Raw genomic sequence first — 23,163 nt, 5'->3', positions numbered from 1 at the left:
AGGGCAGAGTCTGGATTTTTTTCTTTTTAAGATGTATTTATTTATTATATATACAGAGCTGTGCCTGCATGTACACCTGCACACCAGAAGAGGGCATCAGATCACATTATAGATGGTTGTGAGCCACCATGTGGTTGCTGGGAATTGAACTCGGGACCTCTGGAAGAACAGTCAGTGCTCTTAACCACTGAGCCATCTCTCCAGCCCCCAGAATCTGGATTTTGTTACATTTTTATTTATTTTTTTGAGCCAGCCTGGAACTCACTATAAAGACCTGACTGGAGGCGAGTGTGTTGGCCCACGCCTTTAATCTCAGAGGCCAGTGGATTGATGTGAGTTTGAGACCAGCCTGGTCTACAACGCCAGTCCAGTACAGGCGGGGATACGCACAGAGAAACCTTGTCTCTAAAAGCCAAAAAACAAAAACAAAACAAAAAATAAATAAATAAATAAAACCAAAGACTAGGCTGCCCTCAAACTCAGAGATCCACGTGCCTTTGTCTTCCCAGTGTTGGGATTAAAGGTGTGCACCACCATAGCTGACTGACTTTGTTGATATATTTATGTGTGTACATGTGTCCCAGTGTGTGTGTATAAGTGTCCCAGAGTGTCCCTGTGTGTGTGTGTGTATGTGTACATGTGTCCCAGAGTGTCCATGTATCCCTGTGTGTGTGTGTGTGTGTGTGTGTACATGTGTCCCAGAGTGTCCATGTATCCCTGTGTGTGATGTGTGTGTGTGTGTGTGTGTGTGTACATGTGTCCCAGAGCCCATGAAGATGAGAAGGCTCAGGTCCCTTGGAGTTGGAGTTGCAGATACGAGCCACTGTGTGGTGGACCAAACCTTTGCCAGAGCAGCCAGGGCTCTAAGCACTGAGCACCCCCAGCCCAAGTGTCACTGTATCTCTGACTGCTCCGCACCCCAGCTCTTTTGTCCTGTTGGGTGACCTAAGGAAACATCTTGATAAAGTTTAGGAATAAACTTTATTCCTAATACAAAACAAAATGTTGTGCAGACTGAGAAGTCTACATCGAAACAAGATACAAAACAAAATGTTGTGCAGACTGAGAAGTCTACATCGAAACAAGAGAAGGAAGCAGCTGTGGTGGCCCCGGCCTCAGGTGCCTGGGAGGGTGGAGCAAGGCCTCTCAAAGGATGGTGGTGGCTGCAGGCAGCACTTCCTGAGTCATGAAAGCATCCAGGTCCAGGGTGGGGTCTTCCAAATCCAGTTTCAGGAACTTGCCCACCAGTGCCTGGCAGCTGCAGGGGGGAGAGGGCCTTGTGACTCCTGGGTCACCAGCTCCCAGGCCGAGGGGAGGGTCTGTGCGCAGGGGAGCGCAGCCCTGAAGAGCAGCGTGGCTAGTGTGTGTGTTGTCTTGCTATGCGGCCAGGCTGCCCGTGAACACAGGCATGTGGCACCACGCCTGGCTTGGTGAGGGGAAGGCCGCAGGGCCGCAGGAAGGCTGGATGAGGCCAGGTGAGAGCGAAGACGGCAGGAGGCAGGAGGCAGGAGGCATTGGGGGAAGACACTGGGCCACACTCACTTCTCCATTTGGTTCCTCCGTAAAAGCTCGGTCACGGGCTTGATGGGTTTGCCGCTGCGGACCAACTCTGAGACCTAGCAAAGAAGGCGGCAGGAGGGGCGCGTGAGGGCCGTAGGGAAGCCGGGAAATGGTCAGAAAGCCTGTGGGCCAAAAGAGCAGATGTGAGGATGCAGAGAGGGCTCAGTGGTTAACAGCACTTACTGCACTCACAGAGGCCCTGGTTCAGTTCCCAGCACCCACGTGGCAGCTCACAACCATCTGTAACTCCCATTCCCTGAGATTGGTGCCTCTCCTGCCCTCCTCAGGCATCAGGCACACATGCGGTGCATGCAATAAATTCAGGGGAATCACTCAAATGCATAAAATGATCTTAAAAAGAGAGGAGCAGGTGCACTCAGGGGGAGCCCTGAGGTGAGAGTGCATTGTGGGGGTGGAGAGCGCTGAGGTGGCAGTGGTGGCGCTGGCGCTCATCACCTCTTTGCCACGAGCAATGAGTTGGTCAGGAAGGCCGGCCTGGGCCGCCGTGTGCGAGGCGTAGCTGGCTCTGGCGACACCGTGGCAGAGCTGGTAGAAGAAGACAAGATCGTTGCCATCCTCACAGGTCTCCATGCTCTAGAGAGAGAGCAAACAATGGCAGAGTGTCTTCAACCACCAGGGACCGAGGAGAGGGAGAGGCCACGGGCTACAGTGACTTCTCACCAAATACTGCACCAGGGGTCCTGGTGGCAGCAGCTGCAGCTGAACAAGGCTCAGGAAGTTGGTGGCCACAAAGACGTGGGGACAGCTGGGTCCCATTGCTAGCCAGTGACGAAGTACAGCAGCCAGGAGCGCCAGACCATCCACCTGCCAAGGGGCAGAGGGAGGGAGCAGAGCCAGGGTGTCCCTCGTCCTTCTGCCCCCTCCCAGGCTCCCCCTGCCTCTTCCTCCTCACCTCCTCCTCTTCCTCACCTCCTCACCTCCTCCTCCTCTTCCTCCTCCTCCTCCTCACCTCCTCCTCCTCCTCTTCCTCCTCCTCCTCCTCCTCACCTCCTCCTCCTCTTCCTCCTCCTCCTCCTCACCTCCTCCTCCTCCTCCTCACCTCCTCCTCCTCACCTCCTCCTCCTCCTCACCTCCTCCTCCTCACCTCCTCCTCCTCACCTCCTCCTCCTCACCTCCTCCTCCTCCTCCTCCTCACCTCCTCCTCCTCCTCACCTCCTCCTCCTCCTCACCTCCTCCTCTTCCTCCTCACCTCCTCCTCACCTCCTCCTCCTCCTCACCTCCTCCTCTTCCTCCTCACCTCCTCCTCACCTCCTCCTCTTCCTCCTCACCTCCTCCTCTTCCTCCTCACCTCCTCCTCACCTCCTCCTCCTCACCTCCTCCTCTCCTCCTCCTCCTCACCTCCTCCTCACCTCCTCCTCCTCCTCACCTCCTCCTCTCCTCCTCCTCCTCACCTCCTCCTCTCCTCCTCCTCCTCACCTCCTCCTCTTCCTCCTCACCTCCTCCTCACCTCCTCCTCCTCCTCACCTCCTCCTCTCCTCCTCCTCCTCACCTCCTCCTCTTCCTCCTCACCTCCTCCTCACCTCCTCCTCCTCCTCACCTCCTCCTCTCCTCCTCCTCCTCACCTCCTCCTCACCTCCTCCTCCTCCTCACCTCCTCCTCCTCCTCCTCACCTCCTCCTCACCTCCTCCTCCTCCTCACCTCCTCCTCTCCTCCTCCTCCTCACCTCCTCCTCACCTCCTCCTCCTCCTCACCTCCTCCTCTCCTCCTCCTCTCCTCCTCCTCTTCCTCCTCACCTCCTCCTCTCCTCCTCCTCCTCTCCTCCTCCTCCTCACCTCCTCCTCTCCTCCTCCTCCTCTCCTCCTCCTCCTCCTCCTCACCTCCTCCTCTCCTCCTCCTCCTCTCCTCCTCCTCCTCACCTCCTCCTCACCTCCTCCTCCTCCTCACCTCCTCCTCTCCTCCTCCTCCTCTCCTCCTCCTCTTCCTCCTCACCTCCTCCTCTCCTCCTCCTCCTCTCCTCCTCCTCCTCACCTCCTCCTCTCCTCCTCCTCCTCTCCTCCTCCTCCTCCTCCTCACCTCCTCCTCTCCTCCTCCTCCTCTCCTCCTCCTCCTCACCTCCTCCTCTTCCTCCTCACCTCCTCCTCACCTCCTCCTCCTCCTCACCTCCTCCTCTCCTCCTCCTCCTCACCTCCTCCTCTTCCTCCTCACCTCCTCCTCACCTCCTCCTCCTCCTCACCTCCTCCTCTCCTCCTCCTCCTCACCTCCTCCTCACCTCCTCCTCCTCCTCACCTCCTCCTCTCCTCCTCCTCCTCACCTCCTCCTCCTCCTCCTCACCTCCTCCTCTCCTCCTCCTCCTCTCCTCCTCCTCCTCACCTCCTCCTCACCTCCTCCTCTTCCTCCTCACCTCCTCCTCTTCCTCCTCACCTCCTCCTCTTCCTCCTCACCTCCTCCTCACCTCCTCACCTCCTCCTCACCTCCTCCTCCTCCTCACCTCCTCCTCTTCCTCCTCACCTCCTCCTCACCTCCTCCTCCTCCTCACCTCCTCCTCCTCCTCCTCACCTCCTCCTCCTCTCCTCCTCCTCCTCTCCTCCTCCTCCTCACCTCCTCCTCACCTCCTCCTCTTCCTCCTCACCTCCTCCTCACCTCCTCCTCTTCCTCCTCACCTCCTCCTCTTCCTCCTCACCTCCTCCTCACCTCCTCCTCCTCCTCACCTCCTCCTCTCCTCCTCCTCCTCACCTCCTCCTCACCTCCTCCTCCTCCTCACCTCCTCCTCTCCTCCTCCTCCTCACCTCCTCCTCTCCTCCTCCTCACCTCCTCCTCTTCCTCCTCACCTCCTCCTCACCTCCTCCTCCTCCTCACCTCCTCCTCTTCCTCCTCACCTCCTCCTCACCTCCTCCTCTTCCTCCTCACCTCCTCCTCACCTCCTCCTCACCTCCTCCTCTCCTCCTCCTCCTCACCTCCTCCTCACCTCCTCCTCTTCCTCCTCACCTCCTCCTCACCTCCTCCTCTTCCTCCTCACCTCCTCCTCCTCCTCACCTCCTCCTCTTCCTCCTCACCTCCTCCTCTTCCTCCTCACCTCCTCCTCACCTCCTCCTCTTCCTCCTCACCTCCTCCTCACCTCCTCCTCCTCCTCACCTCCTCCTCTTCCTCCTCACCTCCTCCTCCTCCTCACCTCCTCCTCTTCCTCCTCACCTCCTCCTCCTCACCTCCTCCTCACCTCCTCCTCACCTCCTCCTCTCCTCCTCCTCACCTCCTCCTCTTCCTCCTCACCTCCTCCTCACCTCCTCCTCCTCCTCACCTCCTCCTCTTCCTCTTCACCTCCTCCTCCTCCTCACCTCCTCCTCACCTCCTCCTCACCTCCTCCTCTCCTCCTCCTCACCTCCTCCTCTTCCTCCTCACCTCCTCCTCACCTCCTCCTCCTCCTCACCTCCTCACCTCCTCCTCTTCCTCCTCACCTCCTCCTCCTCACCTCCTCTTCCTCCTCACCTCCTCCTCCTCACCTCCTCTTCCTCCTCACCTCCTCCTCATCACCACCTCCTCCTCACCGTGTTGGTTCCCTTCCCGAATTCATCGATGAGGACCAGCGACTGCTCTGTGGCGTTATTTGCTGCTTTTGCCACCTGCCAGGCGTGAGGGAACAAGGGGTCTTCTTAGCAGTCAGAGCTATGATGTGTCACCATGACAAGCTCCTTGCATGTGTCTTCCCCCTAAACAGCAAACTTTGTAATAGACGCTCATTCTCAGCCTTCACTTGTCAGCAGTGAAAGAGTCACAGGGAGGAGTCTCAAGAAACGTTTATGTTGCTTCCTCCAGACTCTGGCCGTGCTCCCTGCCCCTGACATGTAGCTGAGGAGGTGTGCTCCCACAGCTGTGTCCCTCCCCCCGGCTCCTTTGAACCTGGTTGAGGTCAATCATGAAGGTGGAGAGGCCCAGGGAGATGGATTCGCAGCTGTGGATCCGGGTGAAGATGGCATCGATGGCGCCAATCTCGGCCTCCTCTGCAGGCACAAAGCTGCCCACCAGGGCCATGAAGGTGATCAAGCCTACCTGGGCAGGCAGGGAGACAGGACATGGCTGGTGCCACAGGTCTCAATTAAAGACAGGAGTGACAGAGTAAAGAGAGGGACAGAGACATGGACCCGTGTCCCCGAGCCCGACCTCAGCATTAACTGCACAGTCAGGGCGTGGGCAAGGCGGACTGGAGGGTGGCATGGCACGGTGCTAACTGGAGGGTGGTCGAGGGACTGTGGCGGAGGACAGGCCTTTCCTAAAGAGCTGCTCTCCCTCCGAGAACAGGGATGTGTGCTGTGTGGCACAGAGGACTCAGCCTGGCTGGCAGAGGGGACGAGGGACAGCTGGACACCCAGGTGCGTGGCTCCTCACCTGCTTGAGGTATATGCTTTTCCCTGAGGAGTTGGGTCCAGTGATGACTTTGATCCTCCCTTGGTCCCCGCCACAGTCTGTGGAGTTGGGCACGAAGGTTCGTGCGCACAGCTCCATGAGAGGGTGCCTGTGGTGGGTGGGGGGACACTGCATGGTCTGTGCATCCAGGTGCATGAGCCCCACTGCGTCTCCGCCTCTGCCCCTCTCTGCTCTCACCTGCCGTTCTTGATTCGCACTCCATGGATCCGGGGAGAGTAGCGGGGTCTGGAATACCCATAGTCCCCTGCAGCACTGGCCAGGGCCAGGAGGACATCCAGGCGGGAGGCGAGGTCCAAGACCCGAGTCAGGACGGAAGCCCGTGCCAGCACCTGGCACTGCAGCTGGTGCATCAGCAGGATCTCCTGGTCTGGGAAAGGAGCGAGGGTCAAGTTTCCAGGGACCATGAAGGAGAGAGGCCTGTGGAAAGACCTGAAGACAGCATGGCTGCTCACCCCGGATCTCGCAGTGCAGGTCCCCCAGCAGTGTGTCCAGCTCCTTGGTGCGAGTGCTGCGATAGTGAAGCTTGTCCTCTGAGAGAAACTGAGGCAAAGATGCCAAGCTCTGGGATTCTTGTCTCTTGCGTTTCGCTTTGTTTTGTTTTGGGGCAGGACTTTACTAGGAAGTCCTGGCTGAATTTGAACTCAGAGATCAGCCTGCTTCTGTCTCCCGAGTGCTGAGATTAAAGTTGTATACCACCAGCCGGGTGTGGTGATACACGGCTGTAACCCCAGCACTCGGGAGACAGAGGCAGGCTGATCCGAGTTTGAGGCCAGCCTGGTCTACAGAGTGAGTCCAGGACAGCCAAGGCTATGTAAGTTGTGTGCCGCCATGCCCAGGGCGGTTCATCTCAGTTCCCCTCTCCTCTCCACCTTCCAGCACCCCTGACTCCTCTTCTGTCTCAGGGCTGGGAAAGCTTCTTAAGCCACAGCGATGAGCCTGCGTCTCGGTCAGTGCTGATGGCTGAGAGCTTCCCCAGCTTCTCTCACTTCCTCATCACACTCCTCCCCCACCCAGAGGTCAGCCTCTCACCATGAAGTCTAGCCCCTCAATCTCAAAGTCACTGGCCTCCACCATAAAAGGCAACCGGGGGATGGAAAGAAGGAAGCCGATCTGGGGAGAGAAGAGACGAGTGGGGGTGACCTGCTGAACACCAGACACCAGACACCAGACACCGCTGTCAGAGCACAAAAGCCACCTAGGGTGTTCACATCCCTGGGTCTAAGGGCAATTGGCTATGATGTCATGTCACCCACTGGTTGCCAGGACTGACTGAGCTTGGCTGGCTGGGTGTCCCTCCCTCCCTCCCTCCCTCCCTCCCTCCTTCCCTCCCCACTCCACCTGAGGCAAGTGCACAGCGGCCCTCCCCTCCAGCTCAGAGGCGGGCATGTGCCCCCCTAGCGGACTCGCAGAGGCTCCCCTGCAGCCTGTGCTCACCAGAGGGATGTAGATGACACTGCACGAGGGGATGCGAGAGTCCAGGTTCTCCAGCTCCCTCTGCGCGACTTCCGTGAGGAAGCTGGGAAGGCCCATGAGCCTCCGCTTTTCTAGGTGTGTCGAAAATCACATCCACGTAAAAAACGCGGTCCAGGAGGGTTAGCAGTTCAATGCCAACCTTGACCACATGAAACTTTATAAAAAAAATCCCTGACTAGCTGGGCCCGTGGGGCGTCCCTGTAACCCAAGCACTCCAGAGGTGGAGGTGAGAGGCCAGGAGACCGTCCTTGGTTACATCCTGGGTTTGAGGCTAGCCTGTGCTACGGGACACTGTCTCAAAAACAACAACAAAAAAGGGAGATTTTTGCTCAGGTGGCAAAGCTGATTCCCAGTCATGATATCTGTGCCTCTGTGCCAAGAATGGACCCATGCTGGCGACAAGCCCGCCAGAGCCACCCCATGCCCAGCACTCACTCGCATCTATTTCAGGGTCTATGTTGGGGAGGACTGTGAAGCGATTTTCAGCAAGACTTCCCTCAAAGTCCACCTGAGGAGACAGATTAGAAGTCTGGTTCTTAGCTCCCAACACCCTTCTCTGTTCTGTCCCTCGGCTCCCTTGGGCCCTGACTCTTTCACCTCAGACACTCCCTCTCACCACCCAGTTGATCCCAGCACCTCCCAGGCCCCCCCCCCCACCGCGTTCTCCACAGTGCAGACCCTGGCGACCCTCCACCCGACTGCACTCAGCTCCCTCTTCCTCGGGTCTGTCTTGTCTCTCACTCACTACTTTCCCAATGAGGCTGGCGATGTGGTGCAGGTCATCAGAGAACTCTCGGGAAATGTCCTGAAAAAGCTGGATGGACTGGGGCAGGGAGCGGCAGGCATCCCTCAGGCCCAGGGCGCTGTACACAGTCTGCAGGAGGGATGACCAAGGAAGGTGACCCCATGCAGGGGGCCAAGGGAGGGGACAAGGACAGACTGAGAGGAACAAAGACCAGTGAGGAACACTGGGATGTTATCCAAGGCAAAGACACATATTAAGAAAATACAAGCCAGGCATGGTGGCGCACACCTTTAATCCCAGCACTCAGGAGGCAGAGGCAGACGGATCACTGTGAGTTCAGGGCCAGCCTGGTCTACAAAGTGAGTCCAGGACAGCCAGGGCTACACAGAGAAACCCTGTCAAGAAAAGAAAAGGAAAGGAAAGGAAAGCTGTCATGAAAAACAAAACAAACAAACCCATGGAGAGAAAGTTATTAGATTCAGCTTCTGTAACAGAAGGACAAGAGAGAAATAGTAATAAAAGTCAAGAAGAAAAGAGATAAGGAGGGACTGAGAGACGGCTCAGCAGTTAAGAACACTGCCTGCTCCTCCAGAGGTCCTGAGTTCAAGTCCCAGGCACCACAACCTTCAATGGTGTGATCTGATGCCCTCTTCTGTCGGATGATCTCTCTGTCATGCAGGCATACGTGCAATAGACTGCTTATATACATAAATGAAGAAATCGTCAACAAAAGGGGGGGCTAGGGATATGGCTCAGCAAGTAAAGGTGAGAGCCGCCAAGCCTGACACCCTGAGCTCAGCTCCAGAACCTGTACAGTGGAAGGACAGTCCCACAGGCTGTACTCTGTACAGTGGAAGGACAGTCCCACAGGCTGTACTCTGTACAGTGGAAGGAAGGACAGTCCCACAGGCTGTACTCTGTACAGTGGAAGGACAGTCCCACAGGCTGTACTCTGTACAGTGGAAGGACAGTCCCACAGGCTGTACTCTGTACAGTGGAAGGAAGGACAGTCCCACAGGCTGTACTCAGTCATGGAACATGCAAGTGCAAACATACAGTAAGTAAGTAAGCCAGGAAAGAAGCAAGTGAGAAGAAGCAGCAACAGCACAGGCCTGCAGAGAGGGGGCTCCCTGAGAACTGAGTCCCCAGGAGTGTCACCCTGGGAAGGGCTTAGACAAGTGACAGACACAGTGATCCCAGAGAAGCAGACAAAGCCAGTTGAACAACTGACAAAGTACAAGAAGTTCAGAAAACAAGACTGGCAGGGCCTGAAACAGTTTGGGAAACCTTTTCAGAGAAAAGAAAATGAGCTGGTTCTTGAACTACGATTCAAAGGGGAGAGCGGGAGCAGAGCAGGGGGGCAGAGCAGAGGGGCAGAGCAGGGGACAGAGCAGGGGACACAGCAATGCGCCCTCATGGGCTAGGCGGTGCTTTACTTCCACACACACTCGCTCACCCCCTGCTGAACAGCCCTGTGGGGCAGGCAGCTCCGCCTCCTCCAGTTCACACATGAGCTGGTGAAGGCCTCACCTCTCCCAGCAAATGAACGGGCTGCGGCTGGACCCAGGCGTGCAGCCCACAGGCCTTGCTCCCTCTGACCGCAGGGCCTCAGCGTGCACCCCTGCTGAGCTTCAGCCCCACCCCTGTTTACTCCGAGATGCACTAAGTTTACACACACAGCTCCCTAACTCACTCTGTAGCCCAGGCCAGCTCTGAACTTCTTTGGGTTTGCGGGGACAAAGGCTCACTTAGGTGTGATGTCCCAAGTCTGTAATCCCAGCACTTTGAAAATTGAGGCAAATGGATCGATCACAAGTTCAAGATCAATTTGGATGACATAGAGCATTTGAGGCTAGCTTGTGCTATATTTTGAGAACTTGTCTCAAAAACAACCAAGCAAAGAATCAAACGTCAGTGCTCAGGAGGCAGAGACAGAAGGATTGCTACAGTGTGAAGCCAGCCTACACAGCAAGGTCCAGGACAGCCTCTGCTGCATAGTGAGGCCTGCGTCAAACCAGATAATAAATGGTTCAACAAGCACTGCAGTGGCGCATGCCTGTAATCCCAGTACTCCAAGAGGAGGCAGAGGCGGGTGGATCTCTGTGAGTTGAACAGCCGAGTCTATGCAGAGAAACCCTGTCTTATAAAAACCAAACCAAGCAAATATTTTTAAAAACTGATAGACTGCCACGTGGGCTGGGGGTCTAGCTGGGTGAGAGAGCACTCAGCAAGCACATGTGAAGTCCTCGGTTCATCCCTAGTGCACACACACAGTTGCATGCGGGCAAACACTTCTACACATCAAGTAAATCTTAAATTTTTGTTTGTTTGGTTTTTGAGATAAGGTTTCTCTGTGTAGCCTTGCCTGTCCTGGACTCACTTTGTAGACCAGGCTGGCCTCGAACTCACAGCCATCCGCCTGCCTCTGCTTCCCGAGTGCTGGGATCTCTGTGAGTTTAAGGCAGCCTGATCTACAGAGTTAGTACTAGGACAGCCAGGGATATAAGAGAAACCCTGTCTTAAAAAAACAAAAGTAAATTAAAAAAAAGAAAACGGCAAGTGAGAAAGATGAGCAGGGCAGCTCAGGAGGCGGGGCCTAGTGGCTCTCAGTGAGCAGGGATTATCACGGCCAACTTTTTAATATCGCAATGAAATATTTGTGGGTGAAGCAATATCATGGCTGGAGATGAAAAGAGATTGCTATGAGTCAGGGTAGTGAAGCTGAATGGTTGGCAACAAGGGGAAAAATTACACTCTTTGCTGCAAATATTTTTAATATTTCCGGCAACACAAAGTTTAAAAGAAACATCAGCAGCTAAAGTGTGGCCGGGTGTTCAGAGGGAAGGAGGTCTGGACACAGGGTGTGAAAGTTTAACTTGAGCTTTTGGATCAAAGGAGGCCTGTCCTCCCAGACCCCAGGGGAACGGGCAGGGGGACCCTGAGAGTGAGGCCAGCCTTGGTTGCATCGTGACTCAAAAGAAAAAAAGAAAAAAAGAGGCCTTACCTTGTAGAGAACCTGCCAGTCACCGACCTTGGTGTGGGACAACTTCATGCGCTTCAGGATCAGCTACAAGCAGACACAGGGCAGCCATGGTTTGCCGTTTGCCATATGGTGCCCCTCAAGAGGCCCGGGGTCCAGGCTGGAGAGATGCTCTCCCAGAGGACCCGGCTTGGTTCCCAGCACCCACACCAGGAGCTCAGAACCACGGTAACCGCAGCTTTAGGGAGCCACCATCCTGTGCAGCCACCCATGTTCACAGGCATATGCGCCATGCAGACACGCCTAGGTTTTGCTTGTTTTGTTTGAGGTAAGGTCCCATTATGTACCTCTGACTGAACTGGAACTTACTGTGTAGGCCAGGATGGCCTAAAACTCATAGGCCTAGCTATACATGATATAATTAAAAAGAAAATAAACTTTAGGCTAGGTGTGGTGGCTCATGCCTTTTAGCACTCCGGAGGCAGGCAGATCTCTGAGTTCAAAACCAGACTGGTAGAAAAACAAAAACAAAAACAGACTGGTCTACATAGCAAGTTCCAGGACAGCCAGGGTTACACAATGAGACCCTGTCTCAATAGCCACTAAACAGCCAGGTGTGGCCGTGTACAACTTTAATCCCAGCACTTGGGAGGCAGAGGCAGGTAGACCTCTGAGTTCCAGGCCATACAGGATCATATGGATCCTATTCCCAAACAAACAATAAACTAAATTGTAATAAAAATAAAAATAAGACGCCGGGCGTGGTGGCGCACGCCTTTAATCCTAGCACTCGGGAGGCAGAGGCAGGCGGATCGCTGTGAGTTCGAGGCCAGCCTGGACTACAAAGCGAGTCTAGGACAGCCAAGGCTACACAGAGAAACCCTGTCTCGAAAAAACCAAAAAAAAAAATAAAAAATAAAAATAAAAATAAAAATAAAAATAAGAAGCGCAGTTTCCCACCAGCCATCAGCCTCATCCCCAAGCCGGGCGACCTCTCCCCCGGGGCTCACAGGCACATTCTTGATGTGGCTCAGGAGCCGGTGCAGCATCTGGGCCATGTCCAGGTTCTGAGGCATCAGGAAAAACTGAATGACATCCAGACGGGAATTGAGCTCCCTTAGCTCCCGGGTCGGACGAGTAAACCACAGCCTGGAGGGCGGGACGGACGCGAAGGTTAGAAATCATGTCTTCTCTCCAGTTTGCTGGAAGTCTGTGGGGAGTTGTTAAGACAGACCTGCAGCAGGAACGAACTGACTGGCAAGTGCAGAGCCTTGTGTGTGTGAGCATGGTCATATGTCCCTACTGAAAACTGCCGGATATCACTGTGTGTGCGTCGTGGTTTTGATGGATGAGACCATGTGTCACTCCATGTGGATATGTGACAGAGCCTGTCAATATTTTAGAGGGGAGCAGTGTGTTGTGGTATCTGTGTGCCAACACTGTAGCTCTTGGCAGCTGAGTGAGAGAGGGTGAGTCAGTGTGAGTTTGCTATCTGTGTGCAGCTGTGACAGCACCGTAGGGAAACAGCACACGCCATCTTTTCCTGCTCTTCCTGTGTGATGCCTGAGACTGGTCCTCACCCTCTGGCTCTCCCACTCTTCCATGCTTTGGCAGTATTTAGGGTTGGGGCGAGGCTCGCTCACCACCACTGAGCCACAACCCTGCCTGCTTTTTTGAGACAGGGTTTCACGTGGTTCAGACAGGTTGTGTTGCCACGGCTGACCCGGACCTGAGGATGCATGCCTCCCACTTAGCCCACAGCCAGTTCTGCTACTCAGAACACCCCAAATGAGAGGGAAAGCCACGGTCCACCTCAGTTCAAGGGTGGCTGTTAGCCATCCCAGTTCTCCACAGCAGCGCAGCCCAGGCAGTGACCATCTGAGCAGGAGTCTCACTAAGACTTGCTACAGATTTACCAGACTCGTGTCCAGTAATGACATCAGTGACCACCGCTGCGCACAGCCATGGCAGCCACCCTGATTTTACAGCTGAGAAAGCAAGGACTGTTGGCAGTGACTTGTCTAAAGCCATGCTGCTAATGAGAAGTGGATTTGCATGTCAAACTCAGCTGTCCAGGCTGCTGGGATCCTGTCAGCTGTGCGCCACTGGATCGCCTCCTGTGGGAACCTCATCATGCCTGCTGTGATCTCCTGCCTCCCAGACCCCTGTGGAAATGTGCAGCATGCCCTCTCCCGTCTGGTACACAGTTGCTCTGTTCTGAGGACAAGCTTGAGCTTCTAGTCATTTGCTTCTGCCTTTTGCCTCATGTGCTGCTGGGAGGGAACCCAGAGCCGCACGGACACTGAGAGGGAACCCAGAGCCGCGTGGATACTGGGAGGGAACCCAGAGCCGCACGGATGCTGGGAGGGAACCCAGAGCCGCACGGATGCTGGGAGGGAACCCAGAGCCGCACGGATGCTGGGTGCACCCCACCAGCAGAGCGCCATACCCAGTCCTCATTTTTCCCTCCTCTTTAAAAAAATTTTTACATGTATTATCCTGGCAGTGCATGGCATTATAATCCCAGCACACAGGAGGCAGAGGCAGGTGGATTGCAGTGGGAGTTTTGGTCTCTTTAAAAACTCAGTTAAAGCCAGGCGTGGTGGCACATGTTTACATAACGGAGTTTTTTTGGTTTGTGTGTGGGGGGGTTTTTTTTTTTTTTTTTGGTTTTTGTTTGTTTGTTTGTTTTCTGAGACAGGGTCTCTCTGTGTAGCCCTGGCTGTCCTGGACTCCCTTTGTAGACCAGGCTGGCCTTGAACTCATAGCAATCCTCCTGCCTCTACCTCCGGAGTACTGGGATTAAAGGCATGCACCACCATGCCTGGCAACATGTTTTTGTTTTAATCCCAGGTGAGTGGGGCTGCTTTCGTTTGTCCACAGCTGACAACAATGATTGTCTGTTGGCCTGTCAGGCTCGTGATCTTTGCCAGCTACAGACAGTTTAATTCTGAGGACTCGTGGTAGTGGTGGTGGGGCTCTGGAGAGAGCCAGGAAAGTCTGAGTGAGAAGGAAGAGGCTGCTGTTCCCTGCTGCTGCTTCCTCCTTCTGCTGTTCTGGTTTGATGGCCTGCTGGGTATCCTGACAACTGAGGTACTGCCCCAGAGAACCGGAGGACCCTAACCAGCCAGAAGTAGTAAGGAGTCCCATGCCCTCTCCCCACTAAGCGTTTTTTCTCTCCTTCCTGGTATGGGGGGGGGGGGCGGTCAGAGGCACAAGGGGTGGAGAAGAAGAAAGGTAGAGGCAGAAGAAACCAAAATAAAGCCGGGCGTGGTGGCGCACACCTTTAATCCCAGCACTCGAGAGGCAGAGGCAGGCGGATCGCTGAGAGTTCGAGGCCAGCCTGGTATACAAAGTGAGTCCAGAACAGTGAAGGCTACACAGAGAAACCCTATCTTGGGGGTGTGGGGGAGAGGCGGTGACAACAGCAGATCTCTGAGTTTGAGGCCAGCCTGGTTTATACATCAAGTCCCAGGACAGCCAGGGCTACATAGAGAATCCCTGTCTTGAAAAAAACAACCCAAGCCGGGCGTGGTGGCGCACGCCTTTAATCCCAGCACTCGGGAGGCAGAGGCAGGCGGATCGCTGTGAGTTCGAGGCCAGCCTGGACTACAAAGCGAGTATAGGACAGCCAAGACTACACAGAGAAACCCTGTCTTGAAAAACCAAAAAGGAAAAAAGAAAAAAAGAAAAAACAACACAAAATTGCATGTATGTTTAAATTTCTGTGAGTATATGCAATGGAAGTGCAAGTTAATTGCCTTTGAAGGCCGGAAGAGGGTCTGAGACTGGAGTTCCATGCAGCTGTGGGCAGCCTGGCGTGGGTGCTGGAAACTAAATTTCTTTCCTACTTTACTCAGGACTCATAGCTGATCCACTGCGTCAGTGATAGTGTGGGTCCAGCTTTAGCTGAACAATCAATAAAGGAGACCCTTGTGTGTTTGCATCCGAATCAGCTCCTAGTGTTGGTTGGGTTTTATTTAAGCCCAGCACAACAGTGCCTCATACTTGGTTTTTGTTGTTTTGTTTTTTCAAGACAGGGTTTCTCTGTGTAGCCTTGGCTGTCCTGGACTCACTCTGTAGACCAGGCTGGCCTCTTGATCCACCTGCCTCTGCCTCCAAGTGCTGGGATTACTGGCATGTGTGCCACCATGGCAGCCCCTGGTTAAGACTTTTTAAGAAGTGGAGTGCCCCGTCAGAGCTTTGTCAGGGAAGCGTGTGGTTTGGAATGAATGGCTGATGAGGAGAAAGAAGCTATTAGAGGCAGAGACATTAGAGGTAAGTGCTCCCCATTAAAACCCTGACGGCCAGAACAGGGTCAGTGCAGAGACAGAGGACGGGCGGCTGAAGAGGCTTCAGGAGCCGGGCTGATGGACTATGGAGGGACGAGGGAGAAGCATCAATCCAGGGTGGCCAGTAATGTCGGTAACTGGGAAAAGGTGGCAGATGTCTGGGTACCCTGAGCTTGCAGGGCCTGTGGAAACTACAAGTGGTAACACATGCGACTGCCCCACCCCATGGATGCGGGGGATGGGAACAATGTGGTCTCACTGTGTAGCTCTGGCTGTCAGGAACTTACTATGTAGATCAGAGTGGCCCAAACTCACCAGGACCCGCCTGCCTCGGCTCCTTTCTGTTGTCTGCTGCTGAGGGGGAGTCTAATGTAGCACAGGCCGGCTGCCAACTAAAAGAACATTTTCTTTTCTTTTTAAATACCGCGTTAATGTATATGGGTGTTTTGCCTGTATTATGTGTGTAGTCCCCTGAGGTGTGTCAGATCCTTTGGAACTGGAGTTACAAAAGTTGTGAACCTCCTAGTCAGGGCCGGGAACCACACCGAGGTCTCTGCAAGAGCAGCCAGTGCTCCTAGTGCTGACTCGTGCCTGCAGCCCTGGCCTCCAATTCATGATCGGTTCTACTACCTCAGCCCCCCAAAGCTGGAATTACAGGGGCATGTGCCACCATGCTCTGTCTGAATAGCTGTTTGTTTGTGTGTACATGTCTGTGTGTATGCTAGTGCATGTGTATATGTGGGTGAGTGTGTGTGTACATGCTGCATGTGGGTGTGTGTACATGTGTATATGTGGGTCAGTGTGTGCATGTGAGTACATGTGGGTCAGTATGTGTGTGTGCACATGCACATGTGGGTCAGTATATGTATGTGCACATATGGGTGAGTGTGTATGCACGTGCACATGTGGGTCAGTGTGTGTGTACATGTGCACATATGGGTCAGTGTATGTGCATTTGTGTGTGTGTGCACGTTTGTATGTGGGTCAGAGTGTGTGTGTGCATATGTATATGTGGGCTAGTGTGTGTGCATTTGTATGTGTGTGTGCATGTGCATATGTGGGTCAGTGTGTGTGCATTTGTATGTGTGTGTGTATACACACATGGTTCAGTGTGTGTGCATGTTTGTACGTGGGTCAGTGTGTGTGTGTTTATGTGTATATGTAAGCTGGTGTGTGTGCATGTGCACCTATGGGTCGGGGTGTGTGCATGCACATACCCACATGTGAAAGCTAGAACTTGGTTGGTATTGGGTGCCTTCGACTGGGCTTCACCTTACTTTTCAGGAGGGAAGCTACATGTATTTTTTGTGTGCTTATGTGTATGTGTGTGGCTCCATGCTACCACAGCAAGTGAGTGTCAGAGAGCATCTGTCATGGGGTCTGGGAGAGCTGAGTCCGGTGGCCTGCTGCGCTGCCTTGCTAGGCTGCCACTTTATTTTGGAGACAGGTTCTCTTACTAAACTGGTCTCACCTACTGGGCTAGACTGGCTGGCCAGTGAGCCTAGGATTCTTGTGTCTCTGTCCCCAGCTCTGGCTCTTTATTTATGTTTTGGAGATCTGAACTCGGTCCTTCATGTTTCTATCACAAGCATTTTATTGTCAGTAGTTTGGTTTTGAGGTGCCTATAGTTAGCATGCCTGTTTTGTTAGATTTTTTTTCCTAGACTGGGGATAGAACCCAGGGCCTCACACCTTGAGCCAGGCCGTAGCTTCTGAAGTGGTATTAAGTTACTTTGTGTTGCATCAGTAGTTTGTGGTCAAGTTCCCACTGCATGTATTGGCCTGTGTATCATCCATGGGTATGTGTGCAGCTGCGCTGACAACCTAAGATGAAGGTGACGCCAGCTGCCACCCTGGGCTCTAGATGGCACCACATAGCACCAGGCTTGTCATGGCTGAGGCGGCATCAATAGGCCTCAGCGCGCAGTGTGTATCTGAGACCCACTCACCTGAGCAGCTTCTGCCCCCACCGACAGCGGCATCTGTTGAGGATTCCTGTGGGGCGTGCACAGGGAGTGAACTTGTTACAAGCAGGTTGGTCTGGAGGCCAAGATACAGGAAACAAAAGCAGCCAAAATTGGTGCCTGGCCATGAGTTAAGGCCTGGATTGTCACGTGGAGCTGGGAGAGGGGATGGATGCTCAGGCAGGAAAATATATAAATGGGCGTAGCCATCACAACGTGTGATACTGAAGCGGTGCCCAGTGAAATACTGGACACTTGGGGCCATGTCCCTAGTAAGAAAAACTTCACAAGGCAGCTATATAACTCTCCTCCGTGGACAGGTACCAGGCGCCCAATTAGTGCACACATTCACACTAGAGATTGAGCATAGCGTTGGAAGGTCACAGCTGACAAATTACACTAAAGGGCGCTCAAGTATAAAATGAAGCTTAAGCTGAGGGCACAAAGATGGAGAAACTTGGGCTGCTGTGGAAAAGTCTGGCAACAGCATGAAGCAAGAAGAGGCAGCCTTCATACAACCATGGAGCCAACTGCTTTTCTAGCAGGTTTTTACAGTGTGGGGTGAACAATGGGGTGCACCTACCAAAGAGGCTGAGCCCCTCCTTCAGCCCGCTGGCGACTTTGTACACCGAGGGGTGAGACTCACTCTTGAAAATCTGTAGAACACTGTCACAGAGAGATGGAGGAGTCTATATGAACCTCAGTACGTCCTGCACACGGTATATGCATGTGTGCACAGATTTTTTTTTTTTTTAAAGACAGGCTCTCTCTGTGTAGCCCTGGCTACTCTGGAACTCACTATATAGATGAGGCTGGCCTCAAATGTAGAAATCCCCCGGCCTCTGCCTCCCAGTGCTGGGATTAAAGGTGAGCCTCCACACTTGCCTGTGTGCACATATCTGTGTGCAGGTGCACATGCTCCGGTGTGTATGTGTAGAAGCCGTGTCCTCTATCTCTCTGTTTTGTTCACTTTTGAGACGAAACAGGGTCTCTCATTGAACCTGATGTTTTCTTTTGTTTGTTTTTTGGAGGGTCTTTGTTGTTGTTGTTTTGGTTGTTTTTTTGTTTTGTTTTGTTTTTGAGGCGGGGTTTCTCTGTGTAGCCTTGGATGTCTTGGACTCACTTTATAGACCAGGCTGCCCTCGAACTCACAGAGACCCACCTGCTCCTGCCTCCCGAGTGCTGGGATTAAAGGCGTGCAACACCATGCCTGGCTACTCTCCATTTTCTTTGGCTAAGCTGGCAGCCAGCAAGCCTGTCTCCACTCCCTCCAGCACCGAGACTGCAAACCACCTGAGTGGCTTTTTATGCAAAGGCTTGGAATCCAATCCAAACTCACATCCTCAAACTTGAGAAGCGAGAGCTTTTACTCACTGAACCATATTCCCATCTGCACTGTAATAATGTTTTCTTTTTTATAACAAAGGGTGGTTGAGAGCAGGGCATCATGGCACACGCCTATAATCCCAGCACTCTGAGAGGCAGAGGCAGGTGGATTACTATGAGTTCAAGGCTGTAAACCAGCTGGCCTCAAACTCACAGAGATCCACCTGCCTCTGCCTCCTGGGTGCTGGGATTACAGGCGTGCACCACAACACCCAGTTTAGAGAGACCCTGTTTTTAAAAAGAGAGAGAAACGGGGTGGGGGAAGGAAAGAAAAGGGTGGGCTGAAGTTGTCGCTTGCCAGGCAGGCACCAGCGGCTCCGTTCACCCCAACACTGCAGAAAGGAAGGGAAGGAGAGTGCCGGAAGTCTCTGCTTCAGTCCCCTTTTTCCCTTCACTGTCCAGCAGCAATCACCCTTTCCTTTCCTTCAAGGAGAGATCTTAGCCCCAGGATTAGAGAAGCCACGCCTCCTCAGGATTACGAGAGCATTAGCTCAGCCCTTCTGTTTCTGTCCCCACCTCACCTGTAAGTGTCTTGATCTATGCTCACCAGATGAGTCCTGAGAACAGAGAACAAGGCAAGGCAAGGGCTGAGGCAGGGGCCAGTGCTGAGCTCCGCTCTCTTCTCCCTTCTGGTCCTCCCATGCCCACTGTGCTCCATCCCTGACCCTGGCTTGCTTCTGGGTGAACCACGTACAGCACAAACTTCTTAAATCCCAGGATCGGCACGCTGACACTGTCGTCTTCCAGCTCCACCCCGACTCTTCTCCGACTCAGGAACTTGAGCAGCCCTCCAAGCGCCCGCACCTGGGAGGGGTCAGCAGTGACCGGCCCCACCCACACTAAGGGAACTGATTTTGCAGGGCTAGAGCTCTGCAGTCCAGAACTGTGCCCAGGGGCGGGAGCTCATGCCTTTCCCCCAGCGGCCCTGACCCCGAGGACCCAGCTCACCGTGAGGACACAGTCAAAGGGGATGACGGAGGAGAGGTGCAGGATTTTCTCAGTGGCCGTCATGGACTCTGGGATGAAGGAGTAGTTACCAGAAAGCAGGCGTTGTTTGCTTATCTCTGGACCTGTTTGGGGAGGGTAAGGAGCAAAAGTTCTTACAGCTCCATTTTCTCACCCCATTTCACAACAACAAAAGCAACCAGACAGCCTGTCCCAGTGCACAGAGGCGGTTAAGGAAGCTAGCACCAAAGAAGAACCAAAAATCTATTCTTTTTGTTTGTTTGGTTGGTTAGTTTTTGGTTTTTGAGACAGGGTTTCTCTTGTAGTTCTGGCTATCCTGACTCACTTGTAGACCAGGTTGTCCTTGAATGCAAAGATCCACCTGCCTCTGCCTCCCAATCTGCTGGGACTAAGGGCTCGCACCACCACACCCAGCTGACTGTATATTTTTAATGTAATATAGACATCTGGCTATAAGCACAACCTGAGAAATACAAGTGACTCAGAAGAAACTCATCTGGGATTGTAAAACAAATTTTTTATGACAGCTGGGCAACGCATTTAATCCCAGCACTCAGGAGCAAAGACAGGTGAATCTCTGAGTTGGAGGCCAGCCTGGTCTACAGAATGAGTCTAGGACAGCCAGGGCTACACAGAGAAACCCAGTCACGGAAAAAAAAAAAAGACACAAAGGGAGGTCTCTGTCTCTGATAATTGGGTCTCCTTTAAGAAAAAGGACGGAGCCACTAGGATGGGGGACGGAAACATAAAGGGAAGGAGTTACCAAAATCCACGCTGGGTAAAAATACGATTTCAGGTCTCCTTGGCTCTCTGTGGTCCTGGGACGCTGTGGAGGCAGAAGCCGGGGTTCTGTACATTTCCATCCTGTTGTTTCCCTTCTCCCTCCCAGGCAGTCCTAGCCTCCCGCTACCCCACGCTGTCCTCCTTACCAAGCCTCCCTAGGAAGCCAGCCATAGCCTCATCCTGCTTGGCACTTGTAATGACAGACTGCGGGTGGAGCTCATCCAGAACTTGAAAAGAGAAGGGACCGACTGAGTGAAAGGAGTCTACACTTCCACTAAAAGGGAAGTGGCAGCTCTCTTCTTGCCACTGTTTGTTCCCCTCCAGAACTTATCTTCTTAGCCAGGCATGGTGGCACATGCCTTTGATCTTGGCACTTGAGAGGCAAGAGAATCTCTTTGAGTTCAAGGCCAGCCTGGTCTACAGAGCGAGTTCCAGGACAGCCAGAGCTACATAGTGAGACTCAAAAGGCCAAAACCAAAATATAAGAATTTGCTGGGCGTAGTGGCTTAATCCCAGCACTGGGGAGGCAGAGGCAGATGGGTCTCTGTGAGTTCAACGCCAGCCTGGTCTACAAAGCTAGGCCAGGACAGCCAGGGCTACACAGAGAGACCTTATCTCAACAAACAAAACAAAACAGGCTGGGCGTTGTTGGTCTTTGATCCCAGCACTCGGGAGGCAGAGGCAGGCAGATCTTTTCGAGTTCAAGGCCAGCCTGGTCTACAGAGTGAGTTCCGGCCTAGGCTATACAGAGAAACCCTGTCTCCAAAAACCAAGATGATGACGATGATAAATCCTAAAAACATGTAGGCTGAGCCACCTGAGGGCGTATGAGTGACCGCACTCCCTACCCCAGATGGAGCAATCAAGGGTCCTGTCCCCACCTCTCTGTAGAAGCTTCAGACTCTCGTGGTCCGGGGCATCTGGCATGAAGTGGACGGTGGAGTCACTAGTGTCATAGTAAGCAATGCCCAGGTGTCCCGAGCTCCACAGCACGCACAGATGAATCTGTCCCGTGAGGAAGGAAAGGAGATCAGTATCCGAGCGTGGAGAGGCCAGCCCTGATTAATGATCCTTTAGCCAAACCTCGGGATCCGCTCCGCCCTTCCCAGTCCTCCTGGCCCCTGCTGCTCGGACACCTCGGCCGCCTGGTCCTCGTCCTCCTCCTCCTCGATCCCTGCAGGCCCCGCCATGGGAGCCTGTGGGCTGGGGAAGCTGGCTGAGGGGATCCCGGGTCCCGGTCCCAGCGGCGTCCGGGCTGGGGTCTCCCTGAAAGCCATGGGCTCTGGACCCTGAGGGCGGGGTGGGGGTGTGTGTGTGGGGGGTGAGGGCGGGGGAGGTGGGGGGTTGGGGCGATGGGGGGGGTAGGGGGTGGGGGGGATGAGGGCGGGGGAGGGGGGTTGGGGGGAGAGGGCGGACGTGTCAGCAGGCGCTCGGCGGGTCCTCGGTGCTACTGCCCCGCCCTCCTTTCTGTCACTCCAAGCCAGGCTTCTGGGAGCGGGCTGTCACGTCAGGTCTCAGCCGCTGCCACCCACCCCGCCCGTGCCGCCAGCTCGCCGCATTTTCCCGCCTTTTTCGTCACACCTCGGTTGCTACAGTCTACTTGACGGACCAACGGCCGCGAGGCTGTGGGCAGGGCGAGCCAGCCTGCGGGCGGGGCGGGGCGGGGGCGGGGAGCGCTCGCCCCGCCCTCTTAGCCGCTATTGGGTGGGTGGCCTGCTTAGCTACCCAATAGGAAGATGGGGCGTAGACCAGCGAGGAGGCGGTGAAGAGCCTAAGTGCTGATTGGTCTGTTTGCATTGGGGGCGGTGCAAGAGTGTTCAAAATTCCCGCCCTCTGCCGTTGCTAAGCAGCCGCGCCTCGCGAGGCCGGGGTTTCTGAGCTTTGATTGACACTGGGCGGAGCCCGCCCGGCAGTCGCCGGCTGAGCCGGACCCGGGGCAGAGGGTCGCGCCGGCGGGGAGGGCGACTTAAAGCGCCACCAGCATTTTCCCCTCCTCCCTCAGAGTGGACAGAGGCGACGTTAATTCAACTGGTGCCAACAGCAACAACTCGGTTAATATTTGTACCCACTAAGTTAATATTTATAAAGATCTCAGAACCGGTGCCTAGCAAACAAAGTAAGCGCTACGCGAGTCCTTTAAATAAAATAAGAGGAAGTCAGAAACAAAGCTTATTTGAGCCCGACTTGGCCGGTTTCCTGAATGTAGGGGGTGACCAAGGCCTGATTATTTCGCGACCCTGGAAGAGGAAGTGCAAGTATCTGAACGGCACTGCATTCTGAAAGTGGACGTAATTAGAACCCATGTGCCCGCAGCAGCGACCACTCGCCCCTAAGCACACGGGGTATTGTTAACTGATGGTAGGCCCGCACGGGAAACAAGGAGAGACTTTACAAAACCAAACCAAATCTTCAGAGCTGGCTTGGCGGGTAAAAAGTACCTTAAGTTCCATCCCCAGGACTCACATGAAAGAAGGACTTCCAGATTGTTCTCTGACCTCCACACCTGTGCTGTTTACACACACACACAGGCAGATGCGTGCACGCACACAATTTAAAAACATAAACACATAATTTAAAAACTGTCCTAGCTATACTAAGAAGATTCTGCCCGAGGTTGAGAGATGGTGTGAGGTGA

At 54.1% G+C, this 23,163-nt stretch overlaps 1 protein-coding gene across 3 annotated transcripts; it reads right to left on the bottom strand.

The window, feature by feature from the left end:
- Positions 1-87: 87 nt before the first annotated feature.
- MSH5 (mutS homolog 5) lies at positions 88-22,132 on the bottom strand. Of its 3 annotated transcripts, XM_084754719.1 has the most exons (26): positions 22,061-22,127; positions 21,665-21,817; positions 21,410-21,533; positions 20,675-20,755; positions 20,509-20,571; positions 19,728-19,849; positions 19,474-19,583; positions 19,301-19,336; positions 17,977-18,059; positions 17,379-17,424; positions 12,149-12,287; positions 11,163-11,225; positions 8,159-8,287; positions 7,849-7,921; positions 7,375-7,484; positions 6,970-7,050; positions 6,393-6,480; positions 6,118-6,307; positions 5,902-6,028; positions 5,416-5,565; positions 5,064-5,138; positions 2,242-2,385; positions 2,017-2,154; positions 1,543-1,616; positions 1,036-1,258; positions 88-987 (listed from the first exon to the last, which is right to left on the bottom strand). In XM_084754719.1, the coding sequence occupies exons 1-25, from the start codon at positions 22,085-22,087 to the stop codon at positions 1,147-1,149; spliced, it is 2,538 nt and encodes an 845-aa protein (XP_084610845.1). In that variant the 5' UTR covers positions 22,088-22,127; the 3' UTR covers positions 88-987; positions 1,036-1,146. The 3 variants fall into 3 exon arrangements, with proteins under 3 accessions (XP_084610845.1, XP_084610846.1, XP_084610847.1); XM_084754720.1 differs by lacking the exons at positions 88-987; positions 1,036-1,258 and having other exon boundaries at positions 1,561-1,682; positions 17,379-17,469; positions 22,061-22,131; XM_084754721.1 differs by lacking the exons at positions 88-987; positions 1,036-1,258; positions 1,543-1,616 and having other exon boundaries at positions 2,019-2,154; positions 2,242-2,339; positions 17,379-17,469; positions 22,061-22,132.
- Between the last annotated feature and the right edge of the window lie 1,031 nt (positions 22,133-23,163).

The sequence above is a fragment of the Acomys minous genome (assembly GCF_964271855.1).
Source record: "Acomys minous genome assembly, chromosome: 13".
NCBI lineage: Eukaryota > Metazoa > Chordata > Mammalia > Rodentia > Muridae > Acomys > Acomys minous.
The sequence above is the reverse complement of the archived record's forward strand: the minus strand, read 5'-3'. Positions and strand labels throughout refer to the sequence as shown.

Excerpts from the sequence above, each read along its gene's own strand:
- MSH5 (XM_084754719.1), bottom strand. The coding sequence starts at position 22,087 with ATGCGGCGAGCTGGCGGCACGGGCGGG. Across the intron at positions 21,818-22,060 it reads GAGCTGGCGGCACGGGCGGG|GGTCCAGAGCCCATGGCTTT; the intron begins GTGGGTGGCAGC and ends CCCCGCCCTCAG. Across the intron at positions 17,425-17,976 it reads GGAGGGGCTCAGCCTCTTTG|GAATCCTCAACAGATGCCGC; the intron begins GTAGGTGCACCC and ends CACGCCCCACAG.